The 17,491-nt window shown below is 31.7% G+C and overlaps 1 protein-coding gene across 1 annotated transcript in view; it reads right to left on the bottom strand.

Annotated features, from left to right (window-relative positions):
• Positions 1-1,202: 1,202 nt before the first annotated feature.
• LOC145665144 (NPC intracellular cholesterol transporter 2 homolog a-like) overlaps positions 1,203-17,491 on the bottom strand; it is a 66,606-nt gene continuing 50,317 nt past the window's right edge. The window contains exons 2-4 of the mRNA XM_081732424.1: positions 12,409-12,525; positions 6,111-6,307; positions 1,203-1,456 (exon numbers count right to left, since the gene is read on the bottom strand). Coding sequence (XP_081588550.1) covers positions 1,370-1,456; positions 6,111-6,307; positions 12,409-12,525 — 401 coding nt within the window. The 3' untranslated portion in view covers positions 1,203-1,369. The remainder of the gene's footprint in view (positions 1,457-6,110; positions 6,308-12,408; positions 12,526-17,491) is intronic.

The following is a 17,491-nucleotide window of genomic DNA, read 5'->3' as shown; positions in this document are numbered from 1 at the left end:
TCTGTGTTTTGGGAAGCCAGTGGAGATGGTTCAGTGGACAGAAGCTAACCTTGATTTCTTGTTGTGCCGCTTGGTATGTGAGGGATAGTTTATTTTTCTGATACAGTTGAACTACTGTAGTGATCAGCAACAGGCACATAGTTGTTGGGGAACACTGTTTTACCCATATTCTTGTCGCTGCTTGGTGAAAGGATGCCTAGAACAAATCATTGTGAGTTGTGTCACAGATATCGTGTTGCACTTCACCTATCCACTTAGACATTATCTGTGCTATACACTTTTAACGGATAGCATAATCTATTTCCTTCTACTAAAATTAAAACGATTTCTTAACCTTACTGACGTCTATTTGATCCGCAAAGCAAACCAAAGATAAATTTCTCATTTCACCGAAGAGATTGCAGTTGTTTAGTATGGCCTTCACACTACAAGCATCGCCGAACATTACAAACAGTAAGTATTTTTTGTTTAAATTGTACGTGCTAGGGCTTAAGATTCGAAATTCAATGTTTATACCAAATAATTTTATGTATTTTCAGGTACTTTATCTTCTGTTTTATTTATTCCACTTTATATTCTGCGAGCTAATGACGATATATTTGGTTTCTTTTCTTTCAACACTCAAAGCTTACTGTACACTGTGTTCACAGCTCAGCAGTGTTGATATATAGTGATTAGTAATTACAGTTTTTCTTAGTTAATGCCCTGTTTGGGCCATATGTCCGTTTACCCTAGGTTTACGATGCTGATAAATAGGGATTTTTTTTAACTAAGCCATCAGCAACTGTTTCCAGTGTATAGATCTCACTAACGTCTGCCAACTACCGGAGCGGAAAATCAGAAAATGACCCAAAAGTGACAAATCATGTTTCACCATCCTCATGGATGACATTCAGAGAGTAATTTGCTTGGTTATACAAATGTACACACTACTATCCTCATATAGAATTAAAAATGTAGTCGAAATCACTCTATTGTGTAGTTTGAGGGTTAACTTAAAGAAATATTAATTCAAGTACCTACTTAATGTTATACTTAAAGAGGGAAGGACTTGGGATTTCCTTTCTTGATACGCTACTGAATATAGAAGACAGCGTTTAAACATTTTAATTTGCAGGGCTTCTCTAAAAAGTTTACATCTTATGAACCATTAATTTAGTAGAACCAGATTTAAAGGAGTGATTAAAAAAAGTAAAAATATGTAACATATATTAAAATATATTGTCTATGAACATGAATACATACATAAAACAATACAATAATTCGAAGACGAAATACAAAATAATATGATACAATGGGACAACACAAGATGGGAGTATAATTAGCGAGCAAATGGAATCAATCAGTCTTTGAGAGCTTTTGAATGAAATTAAGGAGTGATTTTCGAGTTGACCATAAAGCAGGTTGCTGGATTTCCTTCTTCATCGACTAAAGCCCAATATACGTCCACAGCCACCTATAAAATAAACAAAGCGAAATTATAAAACAATGCATTTCTTCTGTTTTAAGTATGCAACATTTGAACAGTCTGTTTGATCACGGCTATATCTTATAGTGAAACTTGTCTAAGATTGCCATTTTACGAGATACCACAGAAAATGAGACAAATTATAAAAGTTACAGAATGGTAGTAGATTATATCTTCAAAGGATTATACCAAAAAAAATCAGTAATTGTACCCGACAATCGCAGATATGTGGCCAAATTTTAGATACACAAGCCCTTCCCACTGCTTTAGTGGTTAGCGCGTGCGCTTTTAGGGCATATGGTCCGGGTCAATTTTCGGTGCAAGAACATTGGAATTTGAGCGTGTTACGGTGGTTTAGATTCCATCTTGAACTGTAGGTTCACGTCTCATGTAATCTTGGTGCTGAAAGGAACACTAAACTACTAATTCATCCATCTAACCAACTTAGTTATATAAGTAAGCAATTACAAAAGTTTTACTGTATATGTAAATTGTTTAAAAGAAATAAACCGCCTTATGCAGAGTCGTTTTGACGTATGATTAGCGTCATATTAAGGGCCTGACTACTGCAGGAAGCATATGTTAGTCGAACTCTTTAGTATGGCACTAATCACAAGTCAGGACGACTCTGCATAGGCCCCAAAATGACTAATCCCGTAAATAGCTAAACACATTTTTGTTTATTTTAATATAAGTAATTATTATAGTTAACAGTTAATAACGTTGTTTTGTGTATTTTTGACACTTTCATATGATGAAATTACTAAAACTGTTAGAAACAAACAAACGAAACAAAATATTCTTGTTGAGACGGTTTTAAAAAACAATTAACGGTTGAGATGGTTAATTTTGTAACATAAAAGAGTGTGAGTTTGCACCATAAAAGTATGAGTTATTTACAAAGAATTTATTATTATTATTATTATTATTATTATTATTATTATTATTATTATTATTATTATTATTATTATTATTATTATTATTATTACAAATTGTATTCCAAAGTTATTTTATTGTTTCGTGATATTTACTTTTACTATTTTACTCACATTTCTTCATTTCTCGATATTCTTTAAATAACTATAGTGTGTCACCTCGTACGGTACAGGAAGGATTCGTGGAAATTCAATGAAACTTATAAAGTTCTTGGTACCTTGATTTAAAATAAATAAATAAAAGATACTTTGATTGTTTAAAAGTTACGGCAATTTTCGATTCTTTTTTCTAACATAAACTATAGTATTTCGTACGCATTGCAATAAAAATTTGCTGAGATTTAATGAAATCTGCATGGTTGCTTCGTGTTAATTCTCTAAGTCCAAAAAATGTTATTTGATACAGTAACATTATGGAAATTGGTTGTTCACAAATTTGTAATCTTCTCGATTGTTCTGTTGCAACATGTATTGCAGAAAAGAAATAATACTAAAAAATACCGATAAATTAAACACATTCTATATTGCTTGCTTTCTCTTTTTAAAATTCACAAAATGTTTCGCTCCTACATACCCCAGGAAAAAGAATATTTTTTTATTTTCATAACGTATTGAAACTTATGTATATTTTATAGTGGTAACTTCAACAGTTAGTTACATAAATTTATGTTTGCCATGTAATAATAAACTGTGCTATTATATTGGAACTATGTTTATTAGAAGGTTTTAAGAAAACCATAATGAACTTCGTTAAATTGAAGACTTAATACTAATGAAATTTTTAAATTTGCTTCTCACTTAACAAGTTATCAATGTTAGATGTAATTCTTGTACTTAAAATAAACATATCAGCAACGTGTGTATATTAGTGGTGATTTAAACTAATTTGCTTCCTTATAGCATTAATAGATCAAAATGTTTGTTCACATATATTCATATGTGAAGCCAAATCTACAAATGAATCTTAGAGGAAGATAATAGAGTCTTGGAAAACTATTTTTCAGGAAAATATTTGCAGAATGTAATTATATTTGCAGTGATGGAAGCTCTAAACAGTTCTTTCAACTTTAAACAAAGTTCCAAATTATTTGTAACATTTCCATTTGAAGAGACTGGGTTTTTATACCAAAGTCAAACTCTGCAAAACAAAATATTTTCTTAACCAAGTTTACATTACTTTCTTCAGATTCAAGAAGAAAATCTAATGACTCATACAAATGTTTACCATCTACTTTATAGTTTTAATTGATCCAAGTTAAAATAGCTATAATGTTACTGCAGAATTGGGAGATAACCAAATTTATCCTGCTTCAAGTTGTTAGGAAATAATTTCAGCTTTAATATAGAAGTGTTGACTTAATTGAGCGTGAGTGAAAATAAAGAATCGTTACCTTGAAATCTTGCAATGCAAGATGTCCCCTAAAAATGCTAAATCACAAAGCCACTCCTAGTCTCTAAGCAATTTACATTCTTCGAACATAACATCTAAAATAAAGGTGCGTATTTGGTTTCGTAATTCCAAGAAACGTGAAACAACTTTTTCCTTGTATAGCCCTCTGACTGAATTTTGAAGTAAAGGTTTCGAATTTTATTTCTTTCAGTTCTCTTTGCTTGACTACGCAACGTCCAACACAATACACAATAGAACTAGTACGACTAAAGTCATTGACTTCTATACACAATACCTCTTTGTGCATAATAAAATGCTGTGAAAACAATTTCCACTTCAAATACTCCTCAAGTATAGAAACACAACTTTTTTTTTCTCCATCACCATAGATAATGCACCATCTGCATTAATATTTTCGAATTTCGTCTACCGAAATCAAACATCACCAAAATCACATTTTTCAACACAAGTGCTTAATGAATCCCTTTTAGTTATTATGGTTAATAATGTTCTAAAAATTCTTGAAATACATCGAAATTGTCATTTATGCACCTGACAAATAGAAGCATGTGATCATTATTTGTAATGTCACACATCTCCTCTATTGTAAAAGAGTCAGAGAGAGATAGAAAGTAGACGGAATTAGCATTTTAATACGTATATGTCTTCACACATGATTCGGCATTTCTGCAACGCGCCTCAGAATTTTATTTCGAGAAAAAATATTGTCCATTATTTTCTTTGGGTTCGGCAACCACAAAAAGACTTTGTTAATGATCTTATTATCTGAGTAATTTTCTTTCTTGTGAAGAAGTAAAACCGATATCTCATGTGATGTTCGAAGCACTTTTTTTTTTTTTTTCATTTCTTCGCATTTCCTCACTAGCAAGTTCTGCTGACAATTACGTCCTCTCTTTTTCTTCAAAATATATTTTCTTACAGCAAAGTCATGAGAATATGTGTTAAATGTTTGAAATGCCTTTCAATGTTGTATTTCTTAGGAACTGTAATTGTTAAATTAATAAATCAGAAAAATAGGTATCGACGAGTTTCCCATACCAAAGATAATTTGTTCCTCCCATTCTTTATTGAATACTCAGAATCTTACTTTAATATTGGTTTAGTTTTTGACGTTCCATGCTTATTAAAAGCGATTTTACTTCATGTTAAAAAGAAATAAACTAGGAATAAAATTCAACATAGCCCCAATATTTGTACGACTAATCAGAAACTTCTAGTAAGGTGACAACTAATATTGTAACCAACTGATTAAATAGAAGTGAATGGCACATACTAAATCACGATAATTTCAAGTGGTCTAGCGTTGAAATATTGGCTTGTTGGTGTTCGTGGAATCTTATCTTTGCTTCTCTGAGGCTGAGCCAGTTCATGGAAGCCAAGCGTGGTATATGGTCACATGATACCTCTTCACAATCAATTGAGTGTTATGCTGTGCTTCTTTAGCTCTAACGTGGTTTAAATGATACAAGAAACTTAATAAATATATTCCAAAGAAATTGATTAAAATAATTTTTCACCGTACGAGTATTATCATATAAGAAAAAAAATTCTTCTCTTATTTCAAAACGATATATTTTGGTGAAAGGTAAATCTTCCAAAACAGGATAGTTTGATGAAGGTCTGTATCTATGGGGGTCTATGGGGGCCGCCCCCCTAAATTTTTGCTGCTCCCTAAAATTTTCACGGTAGGCTTGCAAATGAACTGTAATATGGTTGGGTCGGGCCCCCCTAACTTCTAACGCCCCCCCTACCCCCTACATTTTTGGGCTGGCTACCGGCCTGGTTTGTTGCTATGTTCAATTTAGCAAATTCCATCGGCATAACACTCCAAATCAGCAAAAGAATGTATCAGTTATGACGGTTAGGAAAATAGTACACATCTTAGTTTCAAAGATTGTAAGTGAACTGTATGTGGATGCAATAATGTGGTGCGCTTTACCGGTATTCACGCGTAACCTGCTGTAAATTAAGAATATGCACATAGCTGTTAATGTGAAAATATGAAATACCAAAAATAATACTTTAATGTACTGTAATAATTACAAGGCGTTCGAAAAAAAAGAGTTAAAATACCATCACAACTGAAAATAGGGACAAAATGTACACCGGCAGAAGACCGGAATAAGAGCCTTGAAATCATTAGTCCCAATCAAAATGGGACATACTGTGTCAAGTTGTTTACCTAATTTATCGTTCCAAAAAGATAAATTATTCTGCGTTTCACTCATGAGGACCCAGCAACTTTGGCCTATTAAACACCCTTGATTTATAAACTTTCATATTTTACGTATCTTACCTGTGGATATACTGGAAGAACGCTTATTGTGTCTTTATAAATGTATTCTGTATTGGCCTGTAGTGGGCACTCTGCTTTTGCCCCTTCGGCAGTAAATATCTTCTTGCAGGCATCAGAGTTATGTACTCCAACAAAAGGAAACGGAACTCCCAAAATGTATCCATATACGCTATTCTTCAACGTCTTTATTTCAGTATCTGTGAGAGAAATATAGACCAAGGTAAAAAAAATGTTTTACCACATTTACGAATAAAAATTAAATAATTTAATCCATTTATGTTTAAGTTATGAAATTGACAGCACTCTTAAATCTTAAATATTTCCAACTTACAAGCAATGCAATAATATTTTAGGATTCGAAGTGTAATTACAAGCAGAACATGTTATTTTGTCAATAATTTAAAATTATGAACACATATTTCAGAAATGTACGAAGACTTGCGTCTTCTCTATATTAAAGAAAACAAGAATAAAATTGGTCTCCTGCTTCGAATTGTTAACAGAAATAAATAAACAAAACATGTAATATATAGTTTACACAGAAACAAAACCAACTTTTTTTTTAACATGACAAAACCAACCTTTTTTACTTTTTAAGAGAAAAACAGGATAACGTTCTTGTGCTTCCTAGTGACAATAGCAGGTGGCTAATTCTTTGTAACGTTGACAAGACTTGACCCATTGACAGTCCGCCGTATATGGCTCTTATGTCCTTCTAACAGTTTTACCTCTAATAAGAAAAGTTAGTTCAATTTGTGATTCTATCATATATCCATTGTTCAGTTACTATACAAATAAAATTTGGTACACTAAATTATAGTTAAACTTTATACCAAAAGCTTAAGACTCTCAAATAGATTTGTAGTTATTCAATTAATCAAACGTACGCACAGAATTTATAAATGTTCACTTATTTTTAGCGTTTTTTCTGTTTTAAAAAAATGTCTGAAGAATGTTACATATCCGAAACTGTAAGACAGATATATATATATATATATATACTGCTTTGGTCAGTTGGAGTTTTATTAGCAATAAAAATGTCATTACTAATCATGAATACGCTATTCTACGTGGTCTGATTGGTTGTTAAGTAGTCGTCAAAATCTAAACAAGCGGAAGAAATTAGCATGTGCTACTACATATTGAGAATATTACCATTCTGATCTTTAAAGAACCATTGTGATTTTTAAAAAGAAAATTAGCAATTAGCACCAAACAAAGACTAAATCAGAATATGTCAATATTTTGTGAATGATGAAAAGTGCTCTTTAAAATTCTATCCCCTTGATACGCCCTTTTAATGATATTAGGAAACCTTAGCACATTATAAGGAATAAACACATTATTAAATGTACTGTATCTATAGTGTCTCTAAAGTAAGTCACACTTTAAAAATGTTATTACTAGAAAAATATTGTACTTTAGTTTATGTTGTTAGTTGGATATGATGCACATGTTCCTAAGATTTTTTTTTTCATTACAGGTTCCTGTAGTTTCAACGTTGACCACATGAGGCGCTGCTTATCAAAGCAACAATATAGTGTTTGGTAGTGCTGAGAAAGCGTTGTGTGTGACGGAATTCGAAAATAGGATTAATAGACATGTCGTTTTTCGGCAACAGAAAATTCACGGAAAATCATTGAACATGTACTAAATTCCCCCAAGTTGAATGTTTTGTGGTAGGTCACATCAGAAATTGTATGGTCCGTTTGTCTTCGCGGAGAACACTGTTACAGGCATGTCCTATCTTGACATGATCCAGCTTTGGTTGATGCCCCATCTGAGGATACAAATGATTATCTGTTCCAATAGGATGGAGTATCCCCTCATTATCACTATTTCAGTTTGTTTGTACCTCAATGAAATACTTAAAAAATGTTGGTTAGGACCAGCACACCCTTCGGACAATACTCTTCTAAATGCTTCCACGAACACCAAATTTAACCACACTGGAATTTTTGTTGTAGCGTTACATTAAGGAACGAGTCTCCTTTCTCACGAGGTCTGCACGAACTGCGAATCAGTAATGAAGAAGCTGCAACTGCAGTCGCACCACACATGTTAACCAAAATCTGGATAAAGCTAAATTACCGCATCGATGTTTGTCATGTCATAGATGGCGCTCACATTGAGTCCACGTAATGTTTTCATTCTATCAGAAAACCTTAAGAAATCATGCATCATGTGACACAAAAGAAAATTCATGATACGCACAGGAATTCTTTTATATTTTGTCTTAACGAATGATTTATTTTAGATACCGTATTTGAGGTAAGTATAGTTCTTTAAAAAATTGATAGCAAACATATAGAGGATCCCTTGTAAATTTTGCATTAATTTATTTTTTTAAAAAAGCTGTGATTTTGTACCATGCTAATAATGGAGGGGAACATTGATTAGCACACCATGCAATACCATCAGATTAACAGTGTTGTCAACCTAACAAAGCTGTATTTTTTTAAATGTCATCTACGCCATATTACACTGCACGTTGAATAAAAATTTCAATACCAAACTTATATTTCAGTACTACAATCTAAGGACGCAAAGTATTACAAACATCGAAAAATACCCAAACTTTGGAGGCTTCTACAACAGTAATAACGTGAGTTAGACAGATGGGGTAATGCATATTCGAAGTATCTTAGTGTCGAATACTATGATCATGATAAAATTTATGTCGAATAAATAGGAACGAAGTTACAAGTAATAGAAAATTTGACTTTGTCAAAAGGCTTTATTTCGAAAAAGTGCTCTATTACATAGATAGTTTTCCAGAGGGGTAAAAGTGGATCTGAAAAGGTACAGGGACGCATGACGTCACGCAGTCCCCCGTGCCTATCTCTGTGCATTGTAATTTTTAGGATGTGGAGGGACGATATAGATATTTTTTGGAAGTGGAGGAATGACGTCCCGTTACATTCCCTCCTCACAATTATCCCTGGTTTTCCATAGATATAAGGTTCATAATGCCGTTTACAGCGATTTTATATTTCAAATTGTTCTGGAGATATCTTAAATACTGGTAAAGTTTGCAACACTACTTAGAATTCTGTAATTTCGAGAACTTGCTGTAATTACGACCAACATAATATTGTTGTATTATTATAAGAGCAAAGAAGAGTTACAATCGTTTTAAAAAGTTCCCACAGGTACGCCATTTTAAGCAGTATAGCAATCTTCAATAATGTTTTTCATATTCTCGCAATGATTTGAGATATCAAATCACTGTAAACGGTATTATGATCTTTGTGACCATTGAAACTATTTACGTAATTGGACGTGACACTTATTTGAGCACTTTCTTTTTAAAAATAAAAAATAAAATTCTTTAGAAAATGACATTTTCAATTTCCTATAACTTTGTCCTTATTTATTCGAAATACGACATAGCATGATCTAAGTATCCGACACTAAAATATTTTGGATGTGTACTGTCCTATTGTGCCGTATGTCTCACTTGCATTAATACTGTTGCAGAGGTCTCCGAAATCTAGATGTTTTAGATATTACAGCTTCTTTAGTTATGCAAAATTGAGTAATAAAGGGGCATTTAATATATAGATTTGACGTACGTAACAATTTAACGTATTGCCATTGGAAAAATGCAACATAAGTTTGCAGCACTGTCAATCTGGTGGTGTTGTTGTTGAGTAACTCAGAAAATGCTCCCCTATCAATATTTATATGATTTAAGTTTTTTTAAAGTTTTTTTCTTTATCAGCTTACAAGGACGTACCTAAGACACATATGTAACAAGTAAAGAGATTCTAATTGAGTTTAAACTCCTAATTACTCTTAACTTTTATACATTTAATAGTTTGTTATATTCTTTAAATTTTTACATGTGTTTTCTTTCAAATGTTAGACAGTGATATTTAATGAAATTCTTGTGGTACCTTGAGAAAGCACGATACATTATGCAAAACTATGAACATGCAAAATTATGAATATTAATTAAGAACGAAAACTTTTGTGCTGAGGCAATCATAAATAAAGTAAGTAAGTAGTACTGCAATAGTCTAGTTAAAGCTACCAACACCAACGATTATCAGAGTGAATATAATTTCAATGTATATTTATTGAGAAACAAACATTCTAAACGATATATCGGGAATAAATTGGATGAAGAAGTCTAGATAATATAAGGTTTGTATGTACGAAATACTCAGTTTTGATTAAAAGTGATATATACGGTAACTTTCGCTATATGTTTTATAAGATTTTTCTCTTAATTACGTAAGTAAAATATATATAAAAACCATAGAGAAACATAGATAGCTAGGATAAAATAGAAATGTGTCGGGTATTATTAATAAAAATAATGGATCAACAACGTTATGTAAAGGTTTTGATGAACTAAGGAAGATAGAATTAATACTAATACATGTTCTTGATCACACAGCAAATAAATCATTAATATCGTCCGTGTCCTAGATATAATAAGAGATTTGTGACATACCTAACATAGAGATACGTGCATGGAACGCATCGAGATGTCAAGTTGTAAATGTCGCAAAGTTGATCATTGAAATATTAGGGACAACCGAGAAAAAATTGGATCAAACGTATAAACAAATAAATAAACATTGTATTTAAAATCTTTAATTTATACAAGAAAAACAGGTGATGGATTATACGGAGATAGGCACCCTCAAGTAACGAGCAGGTTAGTCAATAATCTACTAAAAATGTAGGATTAAATTAATCAGTTACTCGATGAAAATTTTCATGAGTTATTCTTTGATTAATAATCGTTAAAGAAATTCGTAATGATTAAAACGTTAATCGACATTTTTTTTTCTCAAAACCAATACGAAATGGATATTCTTCATGGATATAAGGTAGACATGATACATACTAATCACTGTTATAATATTTTAATACTATACATACACAGTAACGTTTCCTTATCCCTATCTACAAAATTTTCGTTATTTTTAACAACTCAAGACAGTTTTCATTATAAACTAGGAGTTAAAATCGTTAATTTGCATTACGTTTCAAGTTAGTTTTTAACCATTACTATTTTCTAGCATTAATATTTAATTTAAACCATTATTTTTTAGCCTCAATTTTCAATTTTAGTTCGAAAAAATTCATTATTTTTTTTAGCTGTGGTAATAATATATCTTAATGACACACTCAACATAAATATGTATTATTATTTCTGTTGAATATATTATACTTTTTATTAAATAAAATGATATTGATAGTGTGTTCTGGATAATGTTTCAGTATTAAAAAAGACATTATCATCTTCATAAAATGTATCATTCATCAGAAGGATCTATAGCATACAGCAATAGCTTTAATTGTAGAAAGCATACAAGTACGCTAATTTTCTTAACGTAATTGTTTTCGTAAACAATTGAGCTATTTTCAATCGTTATCCTGAAGAAGACTAGAGATCTAAGCACTCTGAAATAACGAATTGGAGCTTATAAACTGTATTTAGGAATTCAAGTATAATTAAACATTTTCGACTTTAAAATAATTCTGTTTCATGTCTATTTAATATTATACAATTGAGACGGAAAACTATTTTTAAGCAAATTTTCAAACGTAAGTAGTAAATATATACAATATTCTGCAACTCTTTCTATTTTGTTGTGTTCCACTTATTAGGGTTTGACTTATGTAATCGTGACAATGCACTGTTAGTAAAAAAAAAAAAAAAAAAAAAAATGGAAGACTTGTCAACACAATACAACACAATGTACAATAACTTTTAACAATACATATGCATGTATAAGAAGGAGAAAAAACTCTTCTTTTAGTCTTCTTCCCATCGCTACCAGATGAAGTATCTAGCGAAAGAGCTTACGGTGTTACGTGATAACGTTCGACTATTTTCCACTAACTAATTCGTTATTCATGCTCGCATTAAAATTCTCTACGTGTATGTTTTTCAATTAGTCACTAGAATAATGTGAAACTCTCATCTTCGGTTTCCATTCTAAGAATGAGACATTTTACATAAGAAACCTTTAAAAGCGATTTTAATATTTTTGATGAAATAAGATTAAGATGTATATATTGTGAACGTAATCAGACATAATTATAGATATACTAACAGCCCCTAAAAAAGTCTAGATATAATAAGGGACGTATAAACAACCTGCTGAGGTAATTTAGTAGAAATAATATATAAATAATTAAGGTACTAAGGTAATCTTTATAAAGAAAAGAATATTTGTATCACAGTCATAACAGTAACTAAATATAGTAGATTTAAGATGAGCTTCTATGGACTAAATATATGGGAATTGAAATTAACATATCGTTAATTACTTACTAGGTCTAAATTTAAATTCTGCGTCTACTTTCGTCCTTCTCTTCAGTTTGCAAGGAGGTTCTTCACAGCCGCTGATCGTTACATTTGTTCTGTCTCCTATGTATCTAGCCTTCTCCACTGAAATTGAAAAAAGGATTTTTCATAAATTAATAAGCATTAAGCAAGTATAAGTACAAAACAAATAGAATTCCTTTGCCAACAAATAATTCGTAACTAGTTAGTTCATAGTATCAGAAATTTAATAATAATAATAATAATAATAATAATAATAATAATAATAATAATAATAATAATAATCTTTATTAAGCAGCAAACAGCATTCATAGCCACAATTGCGCCCAGACAAGAGACATGTGATACATGCAACCCTACATTATTTATTTATTATTATTATTATTATTATTATTATTATTATTATTATTATTATTATTATTAATAATAATAATAATAATAATAATAATAATAATAATAATAATAATAATAATAATAATAATAACACAGTCCATTTGGGCTATGGAGAGTGCATCTTTTCTGAACGCAATCTCTGTTCTTGTCATATAGTACGATACTTCTTTATTTAAGTATCTCTAGAATTGCTTCAAGATACACATAGAAAAATATAGTGAACACCAATTATATAGAAGAATACCTCGATTATTGCAATTCTCGATCTATTGTGCTTTATAATTTGACTGAGGCATCGTTCTCTAGATAATGCTTCTTTTTTTATCCAACAGCACCTGCTCACTACTCAATATCCATCTTTGTCAGAAATTCATGTAGATATCTTTATCCTTATAAACTTCTTACATATAAATAAAGATTAACCTTGTTGTTTCAAATGAATTTCTTTTGTTTTTTGCTTCATATATAAAATTTAATTAATACATATGGAAAATCCTTGGCGACGATTAGTTATTTATCCCGATTATTGCAGTATTTCTCGTGGCAACAATAACTTGGGTGATCGGTGTTCCTGTACAGGAAATGGGAAATAAAATCCTGAATTGATATGTTCCCGAATTTTTTTTTCCCATTACACATCTTCAGCAAAAAATGAATTATCATAATCACATGTCCATTTGTATCTTTCTTCCATCTCTCTAATTATTCTTCCTCTGTGTCCCTTCTTAGTAATGACCGTACTGGCTCAAAATATAAGACGATATTACTTTTCTTCTGCTAAACAACGCGTAAATCCTAGTTTATCCTATGTTTTGGTTTACTCGGTCATATTTATCATTGTTACAATGATTGTTGCTTGATTTCAGGGAGTTTCTTACTGTAAATTTACAGTACGTAAGAAGACTCCGTAATAATTTTTCATAGATTTACTTTATTAGGCTTCCAAACTATGCTATGCGTAAGTATGGAGATCTTACGATAGAAAGACAGGTATTTCCTATTTCGACAATGATCCACGTAGAACAAAAACAATGAAATTCCAAGAAAGAAAAGTACTTTTCAATATAGATTCAACATTATAAAAAATTGATTATGTCAATGTTTAATTCCTTTGTTGAAACTTGTAGCGCTATATTTGCGGTATGATACCAGTAGCGGTATCGATTTTAAATTGGATCACTATAATTGGATCACTTAGATCTCTTTCAAGTTCGCTGTAGTTTCACAATCTGAGGCGAAATTCACATATTTTCTGATTCACGTCTCACGATTCTGCCCTTTAGGCTAAAGGAACGATTTTTAAACAAATGAATGATACTAATGGAATGAATAGTAAAACGATTATGGCCTGATTAAGGTTTGAATTTCCCTAAGGATGATTCTTCCAATCATCAACATGGCCGCTTGACCACATCAGTTGTTGGATATATCAGATAAATTTCGAAGGAAGAATAAACTTTATCATACAAAAAATAAAGATAAATAATAATAATAATAATAATAATAATAATAATAATAATAATAATAATAATAATAATAATAATAATAATAAGAAGAAGAAGAAGAAGAAGAAGAAGAAGAAGAAGAAGAAGAAGAAGAGACAGGATTTTATATATATGATGGTAATGATGAGTATCATGGCAAAACCGCCAACGTGTCAAAGTTCCAGTCCAGATCTTTCGTTCACAACCAGCACTTGGAAAATTGAATCATATTCAGTCTCAATATGGGTCAGTACAGAATAATAGGTCACAGTGACGTACGCAAGAAGGTTTCTTGGTTTATAGTCTCCCTTTAATAAGATATTTTGCAAAAATAAAAAAAATAAAAATTGGCACATTAAAATATACTGAATATACAAACATCTGAAATGACACGAACTAGGGACCTTGAGCCCTACTTAACGAAATTCTGACTACGCCACTCCAACGACATACAGATAAAAACTAAAGGAAAGGGACCAGAACCTTACTCGTTTCCCTGTGATGGAGGATCAAAGCTGAGAGTGAGAATGAATGAGATTAGAAAAAGATAGCTATAGAAGAAGTATTTCAAGTATAATGCCTCACGCTTCAACATTGAGGCTATGTAATGCATAGACTTATACCTTAATTTGAAATCCGATGAACATGGGTTCCCACCAAAAATTCAACCCGGATTTTCCGCGGCGAAGGTGCGTATGCTGATCATATACTCACCAGGCTTTCCAAAGTTCCCAGAGTGCAACATCAGGAACTACTTTTTAATATTAACGGTTCTACATCCCTTGAGAGTACTTTAAAGAATTCATATGAACAATTCATACGAACAATACTTTTTTCCTTGTAAGTTATAAATTTAGCTGGCTTTTTTACGTTTCGTTTTTATTTTCCACGTAAGACGACTTTTCCCGTTTCTTTAATAAATAAAAGAAATGATAGTCGTGGACACATTCAAAAGGTTTTTGTAAGTTAATGGCATGTTTTACGTTATGTTTTATCTTCTACGTAAGACTACTTTTCCCATTTCTTTAATAAATAAAACAAATGATTGTTCTGGACACATTCAAAAGATTTTATAAGTTAATAGCACGTTTTGTGTTATGTTTTTATTTTCCACGTAAGACGACTTTTTCCCTTTTTTTTTTTTTTTAATAAGGAAAAGAAATGATAGTTCTGGATATATTCAAAATGTTTTTATAAGTTAATGGCACGTTTTACGTTATGTTTTTATTTCCCACGTAACACGACTTTTCCCCATTTCTTTAATAAATAAAAGAAATGATAGTCCTGGACACATTCAAAAGGTTTTTATAGGTTAATGGTACGTTTTAATGTTGTTTTTATTTTCCATGTAAGACGACTTTTTACCGATTTTTTAATAAGTAAAAAAAAAAGATCGTTCTGGACATATTCAAAAACGTTTTTAGGTTATTGCAGGGAAGGTTAATTATAATAACTAATTTCTCACTCATTATTAACAGAGCAACCCAACGATGTACAGTAACTTCGTATTCAGAGGCAAAATGCAATAGGTAGCGTTTTTAATTTCCTAGCCTACCAGTTCCTCAACCTTATGTTTAGTACTAATTTGCTTTGAAGTTAGCATCTTTTCCTTTGTCAGTCAACACTGTCTCGATTATATCACAGATTCGATCGGCCGTGATATACTGTTGACATGAACAGAAGCTATTGCGAGAACTAATAGAATAAGAACTCCCAAGTGAGTGTAAATTTCGATATGTCCTGAAAGATTTTTTTTTGGGGGGGGGGGTATTATAAACAAAGGATGTGTGACAATAAAGAGATTTAAAAAAGTCTTCATTAAAACAAAACTAGGTCACAATTCATTCCGAAGATCCGGAGAGGAATAACCATACAGTTATTCCTTCAGGTTTTGTGAATTCAATAAATAAATAAATAAATAAATAAATAAATAAATAAATAAATAAATAAACAACAACATTGTTCACACACGTTCAGGAAATCCGGAGAATAATAACTGTGCAGTTAGTCCTCTACGGCTTTCCTGAACGTGTGTGGGCAAAACATGCGCGGTTTCTTCTCTTTGCAGCTTGCCACAGACATTCCAGAAATCCGGAGAGGAATAACTGTACAGATTCCTCCGGATTTTCGGAATGTGTGTGGGGCGAAAACGGTGCAGTTTTTCCTCTTCTAGCTGGACTGTTCAGGCCGATTTGATCGAATCGAAATTCGATTCTGAATAATTATACAGTTATTCCTCTTAGGATTCCCGGAACATCTGTGGCGAGCTGCTGAAGAAGAAATCCTCACAACGCTCCGGGCGGACCTGTACAGTTAAAAATGTAAAGTTATTCAAAATCGAATTTTGCTTGAATTAAATTGACCTGAATAGCCCAACTAGAACAGGAAAAAAATATGCGTAGTTTCGTCCACATACATTCCGGAAATTTGTTCGGAGAGATATAAAGGTAAAGTTTTTCCTCTTCGGATTTGCAGAACATATGTAGCGACCTTAATATAGCTGCTTGGTTGAATTTAAGTTCGGGGTTTATTTTTATTACCTAGACTACATTTGACGAGGATCTACAGCTTAAGGTAGGATCCGAACTACATGAGCTTCCACCGGAAATTGTAAGATATTTTTTGTGCTTTATGTGAAACAATTATTAAAATGAAACTGCCCAAGTCTGCAATTGAAATATTCTACTTCACCATGTGAAATCATGTAAAGTATGTTATGTAAATTCTGAATATCACCTATCCGCCTTTTTTATCCTACGAACACTAGAATCTTCCTCTTATTTTCTCTCACTGAGAAATCTGTCACCTCTAACAACACAAATAAGATTCTCATTTTGAAAACGACCCACCAGACTTTATCGAGACCAGGGGCACATCCACGGGGGATCCAACGGGTCTTGGCCTTTTTTAAAAAGAAATTCGTAGCTCTATTAACATTTGTAGACATCTTTACAGAACTATACTTGTTTAATAGAGAAGTGATTGAGATAGGTTAAAGATTTAGTTTTACGTCTCACCTGTACTCTTTTCTTTTCTTATAAAAATAACCTAGTTGTATCATTTTTTGGATCAAATATCCAGTACATTTCAGGCAAAACTTCCTTGTAGGGCTCATATCTGCAGAACTACAAACAGTGTAGACAAACCCAGTATGATGTTCTTATTCCGCAAAAAATACGAAAACTCGATTTAGG

Source organism: Thermobia domestica, chromosome 11 (assembly GCF_964235325.1).
Source record: "Thermobia domestica chromosome 11, izTheDome1.hap1.1, whole genome shotgun sequence".
Classification (NCBI taxonomy): Eukaryota; Metazoa; Arthropoda; class Insecta; order Zygentoma; family Lepismatidae; genus Thermobia; species Thermobia domestica.
The sequence above is the reverse complement of the archived record's forward strand: the minus strand, read 5'-3'. Positions and strand labels throughout refer to the sequence as shown.